This window comes from Indicator indicator, chromosome 27 (genome assembly GCF_027791375.1).
Source record: "Indicator indicator isolate 239-I01 chromosome 27, UM_Iind_1.1, whole genome shotgun sequence".
Taxonomy (NCBI): domain Eukaryota; kingdom Metazoa; phylum Chordata; class Aves; order Piciformes; family Indicatoridae; genus Indicator; species Indicator indicator.
The window spans coordinates 7,428,196-7,449,772 of record NC_072036.1 but is presented as its reverse complement, the minus strand read 5'-3'; the positions used below and the strand labels follow the sequence as shown (position 1 = coordinate 7,449,772).

General features: G+C 40.6%; 1 protein-coding gene across 1 annotated transcript in view; it reads right to left on the bottom strand.

Annotated features, from left to right (window-relative positions):
- ROS1 (ROS proto-oncogene 1, receptor tyrosine kinase) overlaps positions 1-7,576 on the bottom strand; it is a 66,159-nt gene extending 58,583 nt beyond the window's left edge. Inside the window, exons 1-5 of the mRNA XM_054393024.1 lie at positions 7,454-7,576; positions 5,615-5,668; positions 3,747-3,806; positions 3,048-3,074; positions 384-444 (exon numbers count right to left, since the gene is read on the bottom strand). Coding sequence (XP_054248999.1) covers positions 384-444; positions 3,048-3,074; positions 3,747-3,806; positions 5,615-5,668; positions 7,454-7,576 — 325 coding nt within the window. The remainder of the gene's footprint in view (positions 1-383; positions 445-3,047; positions 3,075-3,746; positions 3,807-5,614; positions 5,669-7,453) is intronic.
- Between the last annotated feature and the right edge of the window lie 14,001 nt (positions 7,577-21,577).

Below are 21,577 nucleotides of genomic sequence, written 5' to 3'. Positions count from 1 at the left end.
CTTCTACAACTTCAGGCAACCTGTTCCAGTGTTTCACCATCCTTGTAGTAAAGAATTTCTTTCTAATGTCCAATCTAAATCCCCCTTCCTCTATCTTTAAATAGACAGGTCATGGATTGGCACTCAACAAAGCATCATCTTAAACAGTTGAGACTGTATTAAAAAAATCTCATGTCTGTGAAAAAATTTTTTTATTGTAAGACAGAATTAACTTCATTGTATTTGTTCAAACAGAAGAGGGATGATTTTCTTGTGAATCAAAACACTCAGGAGGACATTCCTATTTTATTCCCCAAAGAAATCTAGATAATACAATAAGACTATAACCATAAAACTGCATTTATCAGACCATGAACTGAACACAGAATTCTGTTCAGACTTACTCTGTGCTTCAACTCCATACGCATCCTCTGCACGGCTACAGCCAAACTTACAGGAAACTCTCTGTGGAGGATACAGAACTCACAGGTTAGTTTTGTGTAAAGGCAAACTTCCTGCTAGAACTACACAAACACATTTTGAATGCATACAAATCCTGTGGCCACTCTGAATACATGCAAACAAATTGATACATTCCCTCTAAAAAGTAGCAGCACAACAAACTGGCATCAGAGAGCTTCCCAAGAGCCTTTCCATCATTTCACTGGGCACTGAATTAGGGTTTTCCTCCTTACACACTGTTCCTTTGTTGAAAGCACAAATATGGGGATAAATTAAAGTTGGAAATAGACTACAGTGACAACCATGGGCTTAGGAAGCAGTGGGTTTTAACTTGTTAATGATATGTTCAATATGCTGTGTCACCTCTTCCTGCCTCATCTATTTCCTATGAATGAGGCACATTCTTACAAATGTAGTCCCAGTCAGTTTTCAAAATAATTGAAATTAGTCATTTGTAATAGCAGCCATGTGAATTCACACTTCTTTGATAGTAGTCACTCCTTCTGGTACAGTTGTGCCTACAAACTGCAAACATACCAAATACCCCAGAGCACTGTGTTCTCCACACATATGCTAAGGACAAAAAGTTTTCAGTCCAGGTAGGGAACATAAATACAGTGTTACCCTGCTTCATAGTAGAGAACTTAAGAAGAGGTAGTAGCATTTTCCAGGTGGATCCCAATAGATTAAAGGCTACACACAAGACTGAGTCTCCTAGAAAGCCCAAACTTTTGAGGTGTGGTGGTTTGAGCTTTTCCAGGCAGGCATTTCATGTGGGCTCATTTTATTTTGCGGGTTCATTTGGCCTATAAAAATCTTGAAGCTTGCTTTAGACAATAACCACCTTCCAAGTGAAAATTAACCTTTAGCTCGTTCAGAATCAATTCATTATGTTAAGTGAGCTAATTTTTTTAATTGCTCTTCCTGTGATTCCCAGATGTACACTTCCAATCCCCTATGGAAACTAATAGGCATTAGTTATTAGTAAAAAGGCATATTGCTTCAGATAACAGCTGCAGCTGACAGGAGTTTTAAAGCTTGCTCAACAATATATTTCTATGGACATTATCTCACAGCCAGGCACTCACTGACAAGTGCAAGCACTGAAGTTTTTTCCCAGTGTTTTTCTATTCAGAGAAATAAAATCCTCCCCTGTGAATTATCACAACTGTTAGCAGGCAAAGATTCCGGTATTAGCAGACAGCAATTATCAACTGTACACTGGAGCCTTTGTTTACAACCAGGAATTGTTGACTTTGTAGGGGAAGTGCCCTCAGTTTACATTCTGATTCATAATGCCTTCTTTATTTAACAGACATTTCTGGCCATTTGGGTTTTGTCATGTTTTTCTTTCTTCTTCTGATCTTTGTCTGAACCATAAATCCAATTTTTGCTTGAGGTAAGAGGATTACTAAAGCTCCTAGCCTCAGAATTTTGAGGGAAATTTGCCATCTGCTCTGCCTGAAAACAAGAAATCTTTGAATCTTCTCCACTTCTACAACTTCTCTGGTCAAGCAGTTCATGTGTCTCACCATCCTATAGTAAAGAAATTCTTCCTAATGTCCAATCTAAATCTCCCCCAACCTAGCTTTAAATAGACAGGTCAAGAATTGGTGCTCAACAAAGCATCATCTTAAAGAGTTGAGACTGCACGGGAAATGTCTCAGGTCTATGAAAAAAGGTTTTACTATAAAACAGAGTTAACTTCATTGTATTTGTTAAAACAGAAGAGTGGTGATTTTCTTGTGAATCAAAACACTCAGGAAGGCCTTTCTACTTTTTTTTCAAAGAAATCCAGATAATAGAATAAGACTATAAGCTTAAACTGAATTTATCAGACCATGAATTGGACACATTTCTATGCAGGCTTACTCTGTGCTTCAACTCCATATGCATCCTCTGTATGGCTACAGCCAAACTTACAGGAAACCTGTATGAACCAGATCCTGCTGCCCTTTGTTGTGAACATTCCCACCAAATTCACTGGCACTCCCCTGTCCCTAGGTGAGAGGAAACAAGGAAGTTCTTGGGCTGGCTTCATACCTATCACTGTAAATGCCAGTCCACCTGCAGCACAGAGCAGGCACTTCTTATCTGAGATCTCTTTCTTAAAGGGTAACGTGTTTTCCCTTACTGAATTGTGTTTTACTTCATTCACACTGTGTCCAGTCAAGAGTGTGCTTTGTCCTCTAGCTTCCACTCCTTGTTTCCACTTCTCACCACGCTGATGTCACAGCAGCCTTAACAAGCATTCACGTTTGAGGGCATTAATGAAAAACTGGGTAGAAGGAGACTCCTGGGAGCACCTAGAGCATAGTTTAATGCTCTAGACTGTGTTCTATACTGGTGTGATTGGTCTGCTTTTTTTAAAGCATTATTTTTTGATACATAGCAGTTTTTAATGCAAACATGTTCTTAGCCACCATGCTGGAAAGAAGGGATGCAGGTGCTTAACTCATTCTTCAGCTTTAGGGAGCACAAAACACCTAGACCTGGACTGATGAGTTTGTGTATCTACATTGTATTTCTTAGTACTAAGTGCACATAGTAATCACTGAAATCATTATTATTTTTTTTTATTATTGATCTGATAGTATTTAACTTACCTCACATGCTCTGGTGTATGTCTGGTTCTGCCAGGAGACAAATCAGTAAAATGTAGGATTAGCATGAATATAATAATAGAGTATTTCAAGCAGATAACATCAATTAATTAAAAGTTTCTTCCAATGAAAGTCCACCACAAAAGCTTAGCGTTGCCAAGTAACGAGAAAAGGAAAAAACACACTTGAAAAAAACAGAAAGTCAACATCAAAAGGATGCCAAGAATGAATGTGCTTCAGGTGTTCAAGAGGTCCAGAAAAAAAGAGCAGTTTAAAAGCTGTCATGGCAGTTGTCCCAGACCAGTGTTAAGCCTCATCCATCTGGTTTAGTAAAAGCAAGAAATCAATCTAGTAAAGACCATGTGCTTCATTTACATCTGCATACAGCTCTGGGACAGTAAAATCCTGAATTCTTTCTCACTGTCTGAAAATCCAGGCAAGTGTTTGAGCTTAATGAACTGTAAAACACCCCCCTCCCATTTTGGCAAACAAAGTAAAAACTTTTTACATTACAGGTAACTCCCACAGCAAGAATGATTAACTTCTCAAAGGAGAATTTATAAAGGCACAGAGTGAAAATATGGACATTATGTCTTTTCACAGACACACTGCTCTGCTTAGGTTTTCCACATCTGCCATTGGATAAGGTACTCAATGGACTGGAGACAAGTGCTGCAGAGCCAAGACTAAGGCAATACTCACACATTTCAGTGGGCAGTTGGTTTGCACTGTTGCATTCCAAAGCTGGCACCCCTGTGTGCACTGCAAAGACAGACAATGGCTTTGAAACGGTCTTCTCTAAAGAGAAGGAATACTACAGCACTAAGGGTGAGGACAATAAATCAATTTTCAGCTGCAGTAAAATATTCTGCATCACCAACTTCATGCCCTGGTCCCTTAGCAATAAAATAGGAATTTACAGCACTTCAACACTGTAACAAAAATATTAAAAATATCAAAGATTTCAGGTACTCAGATACTACAACTGAGGGAGTTATGTTTTACAGTGCCCCTCTCAATCTGAGATCAATCAATGTATAGAGCAAAATTAAATCATTCTCAGAGACTGCTTTGTGCAAAACAAGAGATTTTCAGGTACCTGCCCAGCTCCAGTAAAGACTTTGACATCCTTGCATGTACTGAGAGCACTTAAAAGGACTGCAGGACACCAGAGCAGCTTGTGACTATCACCTGGGAGAGTGAGGCCTTGGGAAAGGGCTGATGAACAGCTCCAGGAGCAGGAGGAGCCCTGGCTAAAGCAGTCCACCTTCAGTCTTGTTCTGGGAATAAGCCACCCAGCCAGCCAGCCAGTGCTCCATCTCTTCCAGCTGTATTTCACCACTCGCTCTCTGCAGAGCAGTAACAGAGGTGCAGGATGCAGCACAGCCAAGCACAGTGGAAAACCATTCATCACAAGCCACTCACTCTTCAACAGGCAAGACACCAGCTTCAGACCCATGATCTTATAAACAATATGTGCTTTGGATTTGATGTTGGACCTTTCTCCCTTATTCTGTCCCATCCACTTGTCAATGGTCCTGCACATTATTCTTTTCAAAGCAAAGCTGTAAAGGAACAGCTTTAGAAGCAGGAGACTGTTATCAAACATTACAAAGCCTCATGGAAAAAAAAAAAACCAAACCAAAACAAAACCAATAAGACTTGATAACACTGAGCAAGGACACACAGTAACCTAAACTGATAAGTCAATGTGGCTATCTATTGTCATGACAACACAGCTTTTTATGGTCCCAGTGTCATAAATGACCCAGCCTCACCAGATACCAAGTGCTGAGAGGCTGCTTCCCACTAGTCTTTGTGGACAATATTGATGACTGATTTCTCCACTGCTCTGCAAAGAATATGTGCAACCACCAGCTTGAACTGCCTTTGAAATCTGAACTGGGAGAACAGCAGCTAAGGTCCTCACTGCTGTGGAAAGCTCATGTTAATCTAGTTCTATAGAACTCCAGATTTTTAACAATAGTCGTTTTAAGCTTTCTGCCATCAAATAGCTGAGAAAAAAAAAAAAAAAACAAAGCAAAACAAAAAAAAGCAAAACAAAACAAAACAAAGCAAAACAAAACAAAGCAAAACAAAACAACAAAGCAAAACAAAATAAAACAAAACAAAGCAAAGCTAAACAAAACAAAGCAAAACAAAGCAAAGAAAAACAAAACAAAGAAAAACAAAACAAAGAAAAACAAAACAAAGCAAAGCAACAACTTAACTGTACGAAGGCAGCTGAATGAAACAGTCCTAATGGTTTGTATTTTAGAGGTTCTATCTCATTTTCTCAAAGTGAGTATGAAATTTGTAGATCACCATGTGAAAGTGATTCACAGCAGAGATCCACACACTCCACACATTTTCTTTAAACAAACAAAAAAAAAAAAAAGTTGAGTCTTTAACAGTTGGAGGCAAATCTAAGCACACAACCTACTGACTCATTATGACAGGCAACTGTACACATTTAGGTGAAGTCTTTGACAATGTGAGCATTGTGCTCATTTTATTCCAATAGCAGTAACATATAAGGCTGGTAATTAAGAAAGTAAACCATTACTCACTGCCCCAGTGATGTCACTAACATTGCAAAGGGTACTAATTCCAAGTTCCCCTTCCTGTAAGACAGAAACAGACGTTTTTACAGAGTCAAAATGTTTCCCCAAATTCTTTGAATAAAACGTGTTAAAGCATTGGTTTCTTGTAAAACAAATTTTCTTTCACTGATCTTACTTCATTTGAAGAAATTTATTACTAGCACACCAGTAGCTTCTCACTTGAGACTAATTTCAGACTACCACCAAACTAAGGCATTGGCAGAATTAGCTCAGATAGGAATTTGGCTCATATCTCCTGATTCTGGTTCACCAAGTCAATAACAAATGTTTCAGAAGTGTGTTGGGTATAAATGACAAAGCCAAGTGGCTTTGACCCCTTAGTAGAGGAAAGACTTTTCTTCAAGCCAAATGCCTTTTGTCTGCCCTTCTTTTGAAGGGGTTTTACACAGCCATATGGTGACCGCCCTTCCTCTCCTACCAAAACACTCTGGAGCTGAAGTGCCTGTGTTTTCACACAAACCAGGCTCCACTTGTGAAGTGTGAATGATTTGGGGATATATTTAACAACCTTAGAGAAGCTGAATGTTAGGTCTGAAGTTATTTTCCCTGCAAACAGGTTAGAGCACCCTTAATGAAACAACTCTCAGGAAGAAATTTTCAGCAAACTGCACATGCCGTGACAACAGCGAGCATTAAAGGTGTCATGAAGCAAATGTGAACACAACAAGCAGTGTGGAGGTGAAAAATAAGGTTTGCAGCTCTCAGGCTCTAAGATTATATTTTCTCATCTGAATCCCTTACACAATACATCCACTGAACATGAATACGATTTTCCTGTCTTTCAAAGCTGAGAGGAAGAGCAACTTATTTCTTATTCTGAATTAATTTAAGCTGAAATCAAAGGATCTCCATTAAAGTTATCATTGCATGATAGACTTCCATCAGGGAAGGCAATTAACTCTTTCAGTGATGCAAGAGTTAGGAAGAGTTTTAAAGGAACTGTCAAGACAAATTTATGACATAAAACGGAGCAGGTGATAGTCCTCTGCAGTAGGCTTCCATGGTTATCTAGCCCCAAGGCACAAAATGTGTTTCTTAGAGGGCGAAAGTGCATGATCTTCTAAACAAATCAACATTTCAGGCAAACAATAACAAGGATGTAACTGCTGAAAGCCTCATGCAGGATTATTTCTTGTATTTGAGAGCTTTTCTCATGCATCAGTAGAAGGAAAAAGTAATACATTCCACTCAGCTGCTCAAAGGAACACTATGAAGCTGTAAGATTAAAGATCCAACCACTCACTTTAATATTTAAAGAAATAGTCACAATTTGAAGCATGGGTAACTTAAATAAGAATCTGAAAGTTGTTCAGGATAAGTGTGCAAGCCACAGATTCCCAGACAATTTCTGATGAATTCACCATTTTTTTAGGCTTCTGTAAGAAAAGTCACACGCTAGACTGAAACTGGTAAGTGAATATACTGAAAGAATGAAGGTTTCTCTCCTCCACCCTCTGGGGTCTTTAGTGTTTATAATAATTTCAGGAGCTGTTGGAACAGAATTATGTAAAGAAACTATAAACTAAAACCTCATGCAGCTGGATGAATGGGATTTCAGGAGCTGTTGGAATAGAACTATGAAAAGAAACTAGAAAATAAAAACTCAGGCAGTCTGATGAATGAGATTTCTTACTTTACCAGGTTTCACAAAGCCACGTGTTCACCATCAGTCCTCAAACTCTTTAAAACACTAATTTTAAAAAAGCTGATCCACAAAAGGACGTTTTTACAGTGCTAGCAACCACCAATGCTTCAAAAGGTTAAGCAGAGTTTTCCAAAACTTACCAGGTTACTTGCACATAAGCTTTGACAGTCATTCAAGAAAGAACAGCACCCAGCAGAAATCCACACACAATAAAAGGCAGCAAGTCTGGCTAGCGGGAGTTCCCACAGGCAAGAGTTCCTCATAACTTAAGCAATTTCATCTGTCAGCCTGGCTCGTTCCTTGGCTTGGCCTTACAAACTCCTTTCAGTCTAGATGGCAGAGATGGGAGTGTGAAATTTCTGCATTTGGGTTTATTAAATATTTCTAAAATCCTTGTTTAGGTTCCGCTCCCCCAACAACTTCTCAGCTTCCTGGAGCACTTGTCTTGAAATTGCACAACCTCTATTTCATAGTTTCTTATTAAACCATTGAAACACAGGAGCTGGCCAATGAGATCAGCAGATCTCCCTGCATAAATATCATTAATGCAAAGAGGAAACTCAGTGCAGTGCCTTTATCCAGGTGCTCCAAGCAACACAGAAACAGGGAAAGACTGGGAGAAAACTGGCTTGATCTTCATTTCTGCTATGATTAAGCTGTTTCTAAATATTTTGAAGTGGATTTAGCAAGGAAAGGAAAACTTGAAGAATAACCTTGTTAGAACACTATAGTTCACATCAGTCAGTACAAAAATGTTGATTCTCTGTTTTAATGACTACCTCCAAATACTCCATTTCTACACCAAAATACCTCTCAAAACAGACCCCTGTCTGCCTTCTGATCCAGTGCAGACACAAACCACAAATTAACCACTGCAAATCTGCTAGGGGTTCTCTGCATGAGTGGGGGTTATTTTACTACTAAGTTTCTGCCCATGTCACTGAGGAAAATTGAAGCTGATGGATAGATAAATTATGTACCTCGTTTAAAGTGAGCTGAAGAGTCCCACGTGAAGTCAGAAACACACATTAAAGAGGTCAGTGAGAATTCAAGCTTAAGATACATCCATCTCCCAGTCTGTGGCACAAGTTTGTTGTACTGGCAGAGATAACCCCAGCCACTCATATATATGTGTGTAAAGATAGATAGATAGGTAGATAGACAGATGAGAGAGAGAAAGAGAAAGAGAGAGAAAGAGATAGAGATAAAAAGAGAGACAGAGAGACAGAGAGAGGAGAGAGAGATTCAAATCTATGTATACATAAACAAATGCTATCTGATTTTTCTGCATGTGTACTATGTATGATAATTAAGATGTGCTAGTTTTAAAATAACTAGCAGTTGGGTAATCAATTTAAGCTGCCACATTCACTCATTGCTGCTTAAAGAGGGGACTCGCTTTGCCACCTCACCTGCCCAAACCCCACTCACTTGTCAAGCAAATATTCCTGCAGTCGTGTAACAAACCAGGCTGGACATCTGCTTAACACTAACCCAGCAACAGCAGCAACTGGTTAGTATTAACCTGATGCCTTTCTCTGATCGAGGCAGCAGCACAGCCCCAGGTACTGCTGTGTCCATTTGTGGAAAATGAAAGGAGCTAAAAGCACCAAGGCAAGAGGAAAGGATAAGCCAGCCTGGAAAAAGCCCACAAACACTGCCAAGCATGTGGCTTGAAGATAGGCAGAGGAAGGAAATTATTTTTGGAGCAAGATCTTTCCTTTTCTTCCACTTGTCCTGGAAAACACTTTGGGGTTTTCTTGTGCATTATCTCAGCCTCCTCACCACTACTCCAAGGAACTCCTAGACCTGAGGAACACTTATCTAAGCTGAGCTTAGCTTTAAGCTGAAGACCTTCAGTCGTATAGGTGAGGGAAGTCACTGCCCCATTTGATTGTTACTTGTCCCCTCCAGAAGGACACTGCCTACTGCTCCAACTCATCATCAAAGCTACTTGAGAGGGAACTCCTTAGCTCCAGCCAAAAGAAGCCAGTTTAGTCTGACTGCTTAAATAGTAGCTGTTAGCTAACCCAGCTCATCTTGGCTGAAGAAGCTTAGTCAGGTCTCTCATGAGTAGCAAAACTGAAGAGGAAACTAGTGTCAGGCAGATGTAGGCTGCAATTTCTTCTTGAGGCAGAATACTTTGTTCTTTGGTTAGATCTTTAGGAGATTTAGGACCTTCAGGATTTGGTCCCACCAAGTCTATAAATGTGCCCACCCCCCTCACAGGTGGCATGGCACAATGACCTGCACACCTTAAAAATCACTCATACTCCAAGAGAGGGCAGTCACAACTGAAATACCTATGGGGAATGGTTCCTGGCTTTTACTACATCCCACACTGTTCCTGGATAAGCCCAGGTAAACAATTATGTCTAAGCTCAATCATTTTAAAAAGTATTTTAATTTCATTTAATTATTGGGGGGGGAGGGGGCGTGGTATTTGTTGTTGTTGTTGATGTTGTTTGGGCTATTTTTAGGAACTAATTGACTGTTAGGATGTCTTGGGTCTTGCTTGGGGATGCATAGAGAGGTGCAGTGGGAAGAGAGGAAGGATCAAGTTAAGAATCTGGTGAGAAATGTAACCAAGGTGCATCTGAAAGCCTGAAGAAGCAGTCATATAAAAACGTTGTTACCTGGCTTTTAGGACAAGGAAATTTGGTTACTGATAAATATAAAGTACTGATTTGTTATTTTGATGCTGATAATTCCTGTAAGTATTTGCACTGTGCTACATGCCTACCTTGCACAAACGGGCTCTTACCATTACTGAGATGTAGGGAGTTAATAAATGGATAACATTAAAGGCATTATTCAAATGAGCCACTCGGTTTATGATGCAGAAATTTTTCTTAGTCTTCCAACACTGTTTTCCACCAGGTGTCACTGTAACATCCCATAAATCAGGGCCTTCAAAAGGGAAAAAAATGCACAGAACTATCTCCTTTCTTATGTTCCTCCTAACACACCAGCTGAGCAAATACCACCTCACCTGAGCCACTGGATTTTTCACCTGAACTTCAGAAATTCTTCAGGAAAAGAGTGTTTATGAGCTTTAGAAACTGAACTTGTAAAATCTCTAAAGGATGGAGAATTAAGTCTTATTTTTAAGTGCATCTCTTCCTTAAAACTGTATCCTGTCACAGAACTCAATTTGGAGACCCAAATTCAGTGTGATATCATTAATAAACCTTGTCCTTTATATTATAGATCTCCTTTCAAAATGTCATTTCCTTCATCCCAAAGACCAGCATAGGGAGAGGATCTACAAGGGAGAAGATCATGAACAAGGAGGGAAAACAGCAGGGTAGTGAGAAACAGAAAAGCAAACTCTGTTATAATTCCTTTCCTGCACAGCACAGAGCACCTCACAAACTATGAATTCATCTTTCAAACTTCCTTGAGAGCAGTAGAAATATACACAGACAAATGTGGGCTGTTAGATCTTGAGGAGGAAAATGCACATTCTTACTGCCAGTAAAGCAAGCAGCTAACATCTTTGTACCTGAAATGATCATGATCCATGAGGACAAATATTTCCTGTATGTGAACATGCACATGGCTGTTCAAATGCATACATGAACTGTATAAGAAGGCTAATGATCTAAGACACAGAGCTTTAGGGCTTCACTGCATTTACAGCAGAAATTCCTAGGTGAAGGAAGGTTGTCAGCCTCCTCTATCATACACCCCAGCTACTCCTACAGCCAGAGACATCAGCTGGGAAGCATCACTTGAGCTGCCAAAAGTTACAGCCCAACACAGTAACACAAACTGATGCTAACTTCAGGTTATTCAATACTCCAGATCAAAACTTTTCAAATTTCAGGGCAGCTCCCAACTGACTCAGTCCAGGAGACATACAACTATCCCTACCTCACTGGCAGCATCCTCCATCAAAAAGGTAGGCCAAGCAGCTCAGCTGCAGCATTTTAATTTTAATCTGTTCTCACATGCAAGTCAGGCACCTAAAATCTCATCAGATGAAGCACTTGACCTTGTGCCACCATTTAAACACATCCGTGTGTAGCTTCACAAAACCACAGTGCACAGCAGCATTGGAAGGACTGCAGAAACAGAAGGGGATGGCTGAGGAGGCAAGGAGAGGGACATCCAAAGCTCCCAGATGTCTGTCCACCTCAACATGAGTTAAAACTTCTTTAATGTAAGGGTGACAGAGCCCTGGAGCAGGCTGCCCAGAGAGGTTGTATAGTCTTCTCTAGAGACTTTCAAGATGGGTCTGGATGTGTTCCTGTGTGATCTGCCCTAGGTGATCCTGCTTTGGCAGGGAGGCTGGACCAAATGATCTCTGGAGGTCCCTTCCAATCCCTACCATTCTATGATTTCATGATTCTGTGATTCTCTGTGCAATCTGGACTGATTGTGCCCAGTTACAGAGTGCTAAAGATTCCCTAAGTCCCTGAATTCGTGAGTACTGTCTTGATGGGAGGGGAAGCAGAGCTGAGAGCAGAGACTGTCAATGCCACAGCCAGCCTACAGGGCAGAGCAAGGAAAAGGAAAACCTCGGGTTTTACTTATCAGTTCCTAACCCTTTTGTCTTGTGAAAGTAGCCTTGAAAAGATCTACTGCTGTGAAGCACTCACTAGTGGTGATGGATTTTCACTCTTTTCCAAAGACCACGGATTACTCACATTTCCCCCCCAGCAATCGGCCCCCATTAGCTTTTGAATTCCTCAGTAAGGACCCTAAGGGCAAAAGGCTTCCCTCCACTGCCCCTGCCTCCCTCCCTTCAGATTAGTTAGTGCCACTGCCCAGGCAGCTGTTTGTCTGGCAACAGCAGGCAGGCAGTCAGGGAACACGGTGCACAAACAGAGGGAAGACCCAACAGGAGAAACCCCCCGGAGTCTGGCTCAAGATTTATATCTATCTCTGCAGATTAGAGAAGTGGGCTTGGGGAGGGGGGAGAAGCAGACTGTTAAACTGGATCAAATTGGAAAGACAGTCATGCATGAGATACTTAGCTAAACCAGTCAGGAGACAGGGATTTGTTTCTATTGATCTGCAGTAATGATGACTGGAGAAATGTCTCATTAAACAATGTGCAATGATGGATTTCAGACTAGTTAAATTTGAATTCTGGAGATTAACAGTTACAAGAGATGTGGAAAAGCTAGGCCAGGACAGAAAATATAAGGAATGGTAAAGTATAACATGGATCTATTAAAAAGAAAAAAAAACTAAAAAAGTCAAACCTTTAAAATAAATAAATAAAACAAAGACTATATCAGGTCTAACTAAACCATGTTTGCGTAATCATCCTATATGACATCAGGGGAGAAAGAGAGATAGCACAAGGTGACAATAAAATCCTTGCTGTTAAGTAGATAAAGCTTGCTCTGCATTTTGTATTGCTTTAAAGAGGATAGGTTGGCAAGGTCTTTGCAAAGCTCTTTAGTGATTTGTTCAGCTGTATTGTCTATTAGATATCTCCTCATTGTTACTAATCAAGTGTGCAGTCTAAAATCTAAAGAAAACTGGACCACAACATGCACAAGTAGTAAACAGGGCAGCAGTGTGAAATGGCCTGACGTGGCATCTCTGAAGAGGACTGCATGGAAAACAGGTGCAGAGGTTTTTAGAGTGGAAGAGCAAGAAAGAAGATTGCATACTGCAGAGGGAGTGATTTATTGCTCTGTTGATCAGTGTGTAAGAAAATATAAGACCAAGATTAGAAGAAAAAGACAAAAGAAGCAGAAGCAGTAGTGAAGATTATATGATCTTTGTAGAGATCTTCATAAGAGTCAGATTCTCAGCCTGCATAAACATCTATAAAAGGCTTTACCTCTGACACCTCGTGGTTTCCACAGCATTGCAAAATACCTGAACACGTTTCAGCTCCCAGAACTTCCATAGAAAGAATTTGTTCATCCAGCAATCCAGAGGAAAGTCCATCTGCATGGGGATTCTGATAGCTACAGAAGCAACAGTGTCCAACATGGAGACAGGAGTTAGCAGGGGCTGGATCTGACCACACTTCACTGCCTGTGAAAGTGTGTTGCTGGAGTGCTGTTTGGATACCATGCTGTTTGGATGGTTACTAACCTCTGAGGAAACATCTAGAGTTTCAGTCCCACTCCCTCAAAAGTCCCTGTCCTCTTCTCTGCTGAGTAGTGCCCCTGGATACAGGTTCCCACTGCTGCTCCAGAGGAACAAGTGGTTCCCTTTCTCCACATATTCATGGGCAAAGTCACTCAGAGAAGAAGAAAAAAAATAAACAAGTTTTCTAAACTTTTTTTGAGCCTCCAACAGACAAATACAGACTTGTTGCAAACAGCTGGAGGTATGTCTGATCCCTTCTTGTTTGAGGGACGGGGAAACGTGCGCTGGGATGAACATTTTTTTTTTCTTTTCTCCTGCTGAGGGAGTTTCCTTCCAGCCGAGGGAAATTTCCTTCCTGAAGAGGTTTTTTCACTAAGAAGTCAGGTAGGTGCCATAGTGAGGAGGAGGCAAGCACACAGAGCTACACCTGAAGAGTCTGAAGACAGCAGTCCTGTCCTTTCCCCACCTCTTCCCAGATCTCATCTTCCTCTGCCTTACCAGGGTGCCCATTCCCCATTGCACCAGCTTTGGTGCTTTTTTAATCCCCTAATGAGCTAATCCAGGTCCCTAACACAACACAGAGCCACTCACCTTGTTATCAAGAAAATGTTCTGCTAACTCAGCAAGTTGCTCTGCCTCAACACACGTCAAGTGAGCAGGAGAAGAGGGGAAGTAAGGCCAGGAAAGGCATCCTTTGACCCTGCTGGTTTGAACCTCCATTCTAACAGCTGATAACCACATTCAGGTCTGAGGATACAATTGTTGTCCCTTAATAGAAACCTGGGAGGGGGTCTGCTGCTCTTGATCTGTTTGAATGGGATCTTGCACAGCAGAGGAGTGACCTCTCTTTGCATTGTGATAAGAGAAAGAGTTGGCCTTTTATTGTGAACACATCTGGACTCCCAACAGATTTGCAAAACAATGACGTGCCTAAGCAATAATAACAAACACTACCTCAAGGTAAAGCAGGCTGGGACATGGAGAAGCTTTAAACAAGGGGTGTCATGCTGCTTCAGACATTTATACTCCTAAGATTAAACATACAAATTGGTTTGTTAAGAGCATATTATTTGTCCAGTATTACTTATATGCACAAACACAAGCACACACACACCCCCCTCTTCTAGTGCTGAAAGAACTCAGAGGAGCTCAAAGGAGAAACAAATACACCAGAAAGATAAAATCTCTACATCAAAACAGATCTTATAGAATTATTTATTTTTAACTGCAATAACTGTTTCTGAGAAGATACTTCTGCATTTTTCCCTTTCCAGCAATATTTGGGGTATGTACTAAATTATAAACCAGAGAAAGGCTATTCTATGAGAAAGCTAATATGCCCTTTTGCAGTAACCCATAGCAGAGACTGAAGAAGAGACCACATCCCTCAACCTCCTCAGACATTCACATTTACAGTCCAGTGTACTGGTGGATACCCACCCTAACAGCAATTTAAGTGAAGGTTGAACAGTGAGGTGAACAGCTGAGGTGCAGGTACATGCTTTCCTCTTTTTCTCTGCAAGTTAAGCAGAGCAGAGAGCTATGAGTACAGAAAGAAGGCCTTTAGGACTTTTCATGAACTCTGGGGCCAATGACAACCACCAGTTATGCATGACTAATGTAACTAAGAATAGAGTAGCTTTAATGAAAAATGATAAATAGAAGAATGCCAGAAGTTCCTTCTTTGGGAAGGAATAACTGAGAAATGATACTGTCCACATAAACCTAAGTGGTAAAAATTCTCAATTATTGCTCATTTATTATGTCATGAGGAGTGAATGTTTAAAACTGATTTCACTCTTCACCAACCTGCTACTTTTGCTTTCTGTTACACAGTTAGCTTTGACAAGGAACCTAAGGTAGGCTCTCTTTTCTTTTTTTTTTTTTTTAATTTCATAAAGAGGCACAATAATAGATTGAATACTGTAATTGAAATATGAGAAAATATTCAAACTCAAGCCCATATTTCTTAAGAATTGTGTTTTAAAAGGCACAAAGGTCTTTACAAAGACAGATGACATTTGGTATTTTTTTTTTTTACATTTAATAAATAGCCTGGCCTTAAAAGCAATTGACAGTGAACCCTTAAACTATACATACAGTTGTAATCCACAGCTGTGACAGCTACGAATTGCAAGAATTTGACCTTGTAATTCATTGGTGCAGCGCCCCAGTGCTATGTGGAAAAGTTGCACAAGAAGCTTTTTTCTCTGTACACAATGATTATTGCAGATTTATGAGCCATGCTTCCACTCTGCACAACTGCTTTACTTCTGGGAAGCTCCCAGTGCAGACTTCCACAGGACTCAAAGTGACCACTGGAAGGAGGGAGGAAGCACAGTCCCACGCATCACTAATTACTAAATTAATAAGCATGATTCCCATCCCTCTTTCTTCAAAGAAGGGAAAAGGTCATCTCTTGACTTACTTTTCAACCCCTGAGGCTTTCTGCCTGAGTTTATATCACACCCTACAATGAAACTGCAGTGTGGTGTGAGCACTTGAACTTAGGGAGAGCTAGAGCTGCTGTAAACTGGCTGATTTCTGTTCAATCAGGGACTCACTCAGCTCACACTTGTATTTGCTTTCAGCTCTCTAAGCTCTTACTGATATAGCCAGGTGTATACTGACTGATAAAACCATATGTAAACTCCTCTCTCTACTATACATGAGAAGTGCCACACTCACTGTTTTAAAGATGGGTAAAGTCTGCTTCTTTGCATTCACCTTCCATTACTCCACACTTTTTTTTTTAAAGACTATAACTAGACTGATTGCTGTCTTCATTAAAAGGTTATATGATTCAAACATTATTTGTTATTCCTGGAAGTGACCAAGGGATTGCTTCGTATTTTGCCCAAGTCATTTCTTAGGTCTGACATGGATGCAGCCTCATAAACATAAGTAAATGATGAAGACAGCTTGCTTCTCAGGGGGGAAAAATGCAGACTATGCAAATTCAGCAGTGAACTCCCCCTCAAAAAAAAAAAACAAATAAAAATTACAGGCTGCCTATATGCTAGAAAAGTTGGTGTTTTGTTAAATGTGTGAGGGCTAGTACCTTAGAGAAAACATGAAAGCTCTTTAAAACACCTACAAAAAACAATGAGAGCTTTGTCATTGACAAATTGATCAAGTATGCTGGCAACCAGTAAGTTATAAAACAGTAGGCTCTGTTTTGACAAAGAGTGGCATGAATCTTTAGATCACAATATTTGTCAAGGCACCCCTAAAACAATATGGTTAAACAAAAAGGAACATCCTGCCCCATATTTCTTGACAGAATTTGAGACAGCAGCATGGCATGTCTAGTTAATTGTGCTCAAAATCTGGATGATTAGCCACTTTATTCCATTTCACTTGAGTGTAAGAAAATTTATGATCTAAAGTCTACCAAGCAGCTGTGAGAAACTGCAAAATACGTGGCAGTGGGACAAATGATTAGTCTTCAGCTTGATCTCATAATTACATCATAATAGGTGACATGATTGGATAGGTTACAGTAATTAAAGTGATGAAAAGTGCACATTCATCCCCTATATGGCTCTCATTAGACTTATACCCAACTGTTACTGTTGTAGTGAATGAGGCTGCGTATCCTTGTAGCATCCAATTATCCCATAGGCATCCAGTACTGGTGAGGGCCCTGCTACCACTCCTAGCCAGGCAAGATCTATCATCCTCTGCTGCTTAAAATAAAAACAAGTCTTGAAGCCTGCTGTGGTTTGGTTTCTCTCTCCCGGAGATTATTACCCAAATTTATTGCCCACAATTTCTTCCTCCATGTTCTTAAGGTCTAAGAATATTTATGGTCTCTCCCCCTTGGGGATTTTTGCTACCAGTATAATTGCATAATGCCAGTATTATGGTTCCAACTCATCTGTAAGGGTGTGGGCAGCAACCTTTGCCAGTGCAAGTTAAACTGCTTTTTCTATCTGAAGGGGTTTTTCTGCCTGGTTTTTTGCTTCATGTTTCCCTTTGAAGTAATGAAGAACTCAGTCATGGTATTCTCTTAGTTACTTGTTCAGAACTACTTGAAAAGTGGAAATGTTATTTCTAGCACTCCTTCACTCCTGTGAATTTTCACACCTGTAGAAGGATGCTTTCAGTAAGCAAGGATGGAAGTTGCTAATGTGAGCCTTACCAGAACCAAGGCTGGCTCTGACAAGGACAGCCCAGTCCTGCAGTCCGCTACAAAAGGAGGGGAGCATTTTTGCATCAGTAGTTAGGTGAATATCATCAAGAAGCCCAGAGGACTCCTGGAGGCCAGACCATCTCCAGCTGGTTTAATGGTATGCAGACCTTGACAGAAGGCTATGTCATGCAGGCTGAGGTGTCTTTGCTGCTCTGTGGGCATGGCCTTAGCTTCACAGTGACACCAGCACAGCACAGTATACTATGCCTGTTAAATACTCTGTGTATACAGAATAATTCAAATGTGTCTCAAGGAACTTGCAAGAATTTCTAAGCCATGCCACAGCCTTGCAGCAGCACTGATTTTGCTAATCATTTTTAACAAGGAGGGCTCCTCATGTGTCATATACAAACATTGAATCTAAACATCTCTCAGGCTTTTGCTTTATAAGTTTCATTTTCTTTTATACAACCACCACACACACTTCTGGCAGAACACAATACCCAAATACACAGAGAATAACAAGCAGACCATTTTTTTCCTCAGCTTTATCCTGTAAATTCATGATACTATTTGCTTTCTAAAAAATAAACACTGGCCCACATATACAGACTGTTGAAAGGTCTCTCAATCTGCAAGCTCTACTTCTGCTAAGTGATGAGATTAACATACCTCTCAATGTCTAGAATTGTTCTTGCCCTTTGTAATTTGTGACCTCAGGTCCTCTCCACCTCATTGTGCCTTTCAATTCCTCCTCCTTCTTCTACACAGTCAGCAAAGTGCTCACAGCCTATGAAGAACAGGAACTCTCCCTTTAGCAAGGCTGCTCCAGTCAGATGAAATTTAAGCCTCATTGTATAAATTAGGGGATTGGGGAGTTTGTTTGGTTAGTTGGATTTTGTTTGGGTTTTTTGTTTGGTTTTGGTTTGGTTTGGGGTTTGTTGTTGTTGTTGTTTTTCTCTGTAAGATCTACAAAACAAGAGGTTTTTGAAAGAAAATATGTATGCAGTGTCAAGCTTGCAAGACAAGCTCAGGTAAACTTCAAAGTGTTTTTTTTTTCCCTCCTCCTCTGCCCCTTGCCCCCAGACAAATTATCATCTTAACACCATACAGGGAACGCTAGGACTCATTAGATGCTGCTTAGAAGGAGCTCTTTCAGTGTGTGTTATATACAAGGGCATAACAGGTAATCCATGAAGCTGCAGACTGCACAAGTCTGTGAATGAAACCTGGGTATGTCCCTGACATACTGACCAACCACCTTCTAAAGTGTTTTGAGCTGGCTTTGTCCTGATTTCCTATCCTGCTGTCCATGTCTAAGGCCAGACATCTATGAAGTAAACACAAAACATCTCATTTACAGGTGGCAGCACCAGAAAAGCATCCATTTAATGAACACAGATAATGGCATTTACAAAAATCACACAAATACTGCTAAGTCATATGCTTGGAAGACTAACTGTGAAGGAAGGACACATGCTCATGCTAGAAAGTAGTTTGCTTATGTCCTTGAGTGAATCCTGTCTCTAGCAAATGAAGTCAGTGTTAGTGAGCAAAATCAGCTGCATTAAGCTGTCAGAAGTGTTCTGCCAGGGAGTTTTCATGTTATGGGGCTCCTGTTCTGTAACATCCTCACAAGTTATTAGTCAGGCTCAATGTGTGCCTTCTTTATGAATTGATATTTTGCCTTGACTCAAAGCCCTTGCCTTTAAAACTGTATTTATTTAAAAGCTGGTTTTAATTCTCCTCCTTGCAAAGGGAAATTTGGAAGAGTATGCATGAAGCACTGTAGCAATGTGACAGGGGTTAAACAAGTCCTTGAATAACAGCTTTGAGAGCTATAGACTGCTTCATTCATCTTAATGATTATTTAATCTTGGAAGCTGACAGTAAGTTCCTTGCCTAGAGCATATTGAAAACTGACAAGGAGAGGGCATGATAAAGTAATGTGAATTTAATAGCAAAATAAATAATACAAAAGCTACTGCACTGATTACATTTTTCATTATCCTACTAAAGTCAATAGGAAAGCCATGCCTCCAACACCTTCTGGAAAAGATGTAAAGTTTCCCTCTCAGTAGCATACATATTTGCAATGGGAAACTCAGCCTTGGACAACCAGCCAGCTCCTGCTGAGCCCAGGGTGGCAAGCAGGTTGAAAGTGAAACCTGACTACCCTTTCTTCTGCCAGTGCTCTCCTGTACAGTGAACTCCCTCACTGGTCATGAAGGGAAAATGTACCACCCCCAGATGTTTTACAGCCCCAGTCTCAAGGGCATGACTTATCATTTATTCCACAAATCACTGCAATAGAACTTACTACCAAGGGAATTATTCTCTAGCTATCCGTCCTAGAGGACATTGCCAAGCCTCCCACACCCAGGAAAAAGAGACAGCTTCCTTTCTTGGCATCTGCCAGCTCACCTTCCTTGTCTTTATGGGCCTCCTGAAGGTATGTGACAGGCAAAACCCATTTTGGCCTTCCAAGGCTGCTAACTTGCTTGTACCAACTATTCAAGTTCTCCTGAGAGTTCAGCACTAGCAGCATTACCTGTGAGCACCATGGCAGAGGTTTTTGCATATTAAATTGCCCAAGATTGCCAGACCAAATTTATTGCATCACTTGCATGAGGCTGACTTGCAGGACTTTTCTGCCAGTATTTATGATGACCCTTAACATATTTAGTTAAAACTTGGCCCTATGATTAAATAATACATTTTAGATCTCAACTGAGATAACAGAAATCAGTATCATTTCCAGTACCAACCTGTGTGACTGAGTTGTTATGATTGCTCACTGAGACCAGTACAAAACAATGCATGCTCTTAGGTTGTTATACTGCTTTTCAATAACTGTAATTCCTTCAAAGGTAACACTTTTTTTTTTTTTTTTGTAACATCTGTATTGTCCTATTTATTTCTCTTCCTCATTTTCCTTTATGCTGGGTCTCATTTGCAGGTTTTGAATCAGTACTTGGTATTGGAGAAGCTAGTTTCTATGACCACAATATATTCACCAGTTCTATGTTCTTTTTAAATCCACTCTTGAAGCTGTTGCAGAGTTTGACTGTCTCACCAGTAGCCCTCCACCTTCACCTTCCCTCACCTTCATTTTTATGGATTTGTTCCCCACAATCTGTGAGACAAATAGAAGAACAGGCCACTTTCATTCACATAGACATACCCCTCTTCAAAAGTCTCTCAGCCTTCAGAATCTTGAAGCAAGTGACCCATCACAACCTCCTTCAGCCAGAAGGATGCTGACAAGGTCCAGTGAATATTAGTCTGACTGATGAACTGCTGCAGTAACAAACACTCTCTTTGCCTTGCACCATATTTAACATTTTAGTCTAGATTTCAAACTCTCCTTTGCAAAAAAGGGTTAAGTCTCAAGTACTAAAAAATCTGTTTAACACATATGCCAAGAATATAATGTACCAGGTATATGGTAAAAAATACACCTGATCACATATGGTGTCTGAAAAGTTAAACAACAGACATTAACACTTACAAAACAAGAGCTCAGTTAGGGAAAGAAAAAAGGCTTACTAAATTTGACATTTTCTGAGATACTAGAAAATCTAACAGTTATCAGTTGTCTCTAGGACATGCAAACTAATTATGTGCTTCAGTTTAGAGCAGCAGCATAGTAGTTCTGACCTGCCAGCAGTGCGCACCCACCTGCCTCATATCAACCTATCCCTGAAAAGACTGGATAGAGTCACTTTGAATCCTCCAGCACAACTTTAAAAGGTCAATTACTTGGGCCTGTTTAATGTGTGAGCTTCCCGTGGCTGCTGGCACTGCAGCCAACTGCTTACAGTGTACCTGCATCCTCCCTGTGCACAAGTCTTCTCCAGACCCTAGCAGCTGAGACTGTCACCTGGACAGGGAGCTGACCACCATCCTTTAAAATTTTGTAATTTATCAGTTCAGAACTTTAGCCCACAAAATCTTGCACACTTTGCACCCTTGCGTGAACAATGCCACCCCGGGAGCAGGTTATAGAAGCAGGCAGCCCCAGCATGACCCCAGCTCTGCTGTAGGGGCCCGGTGCTCACCTTTGCCC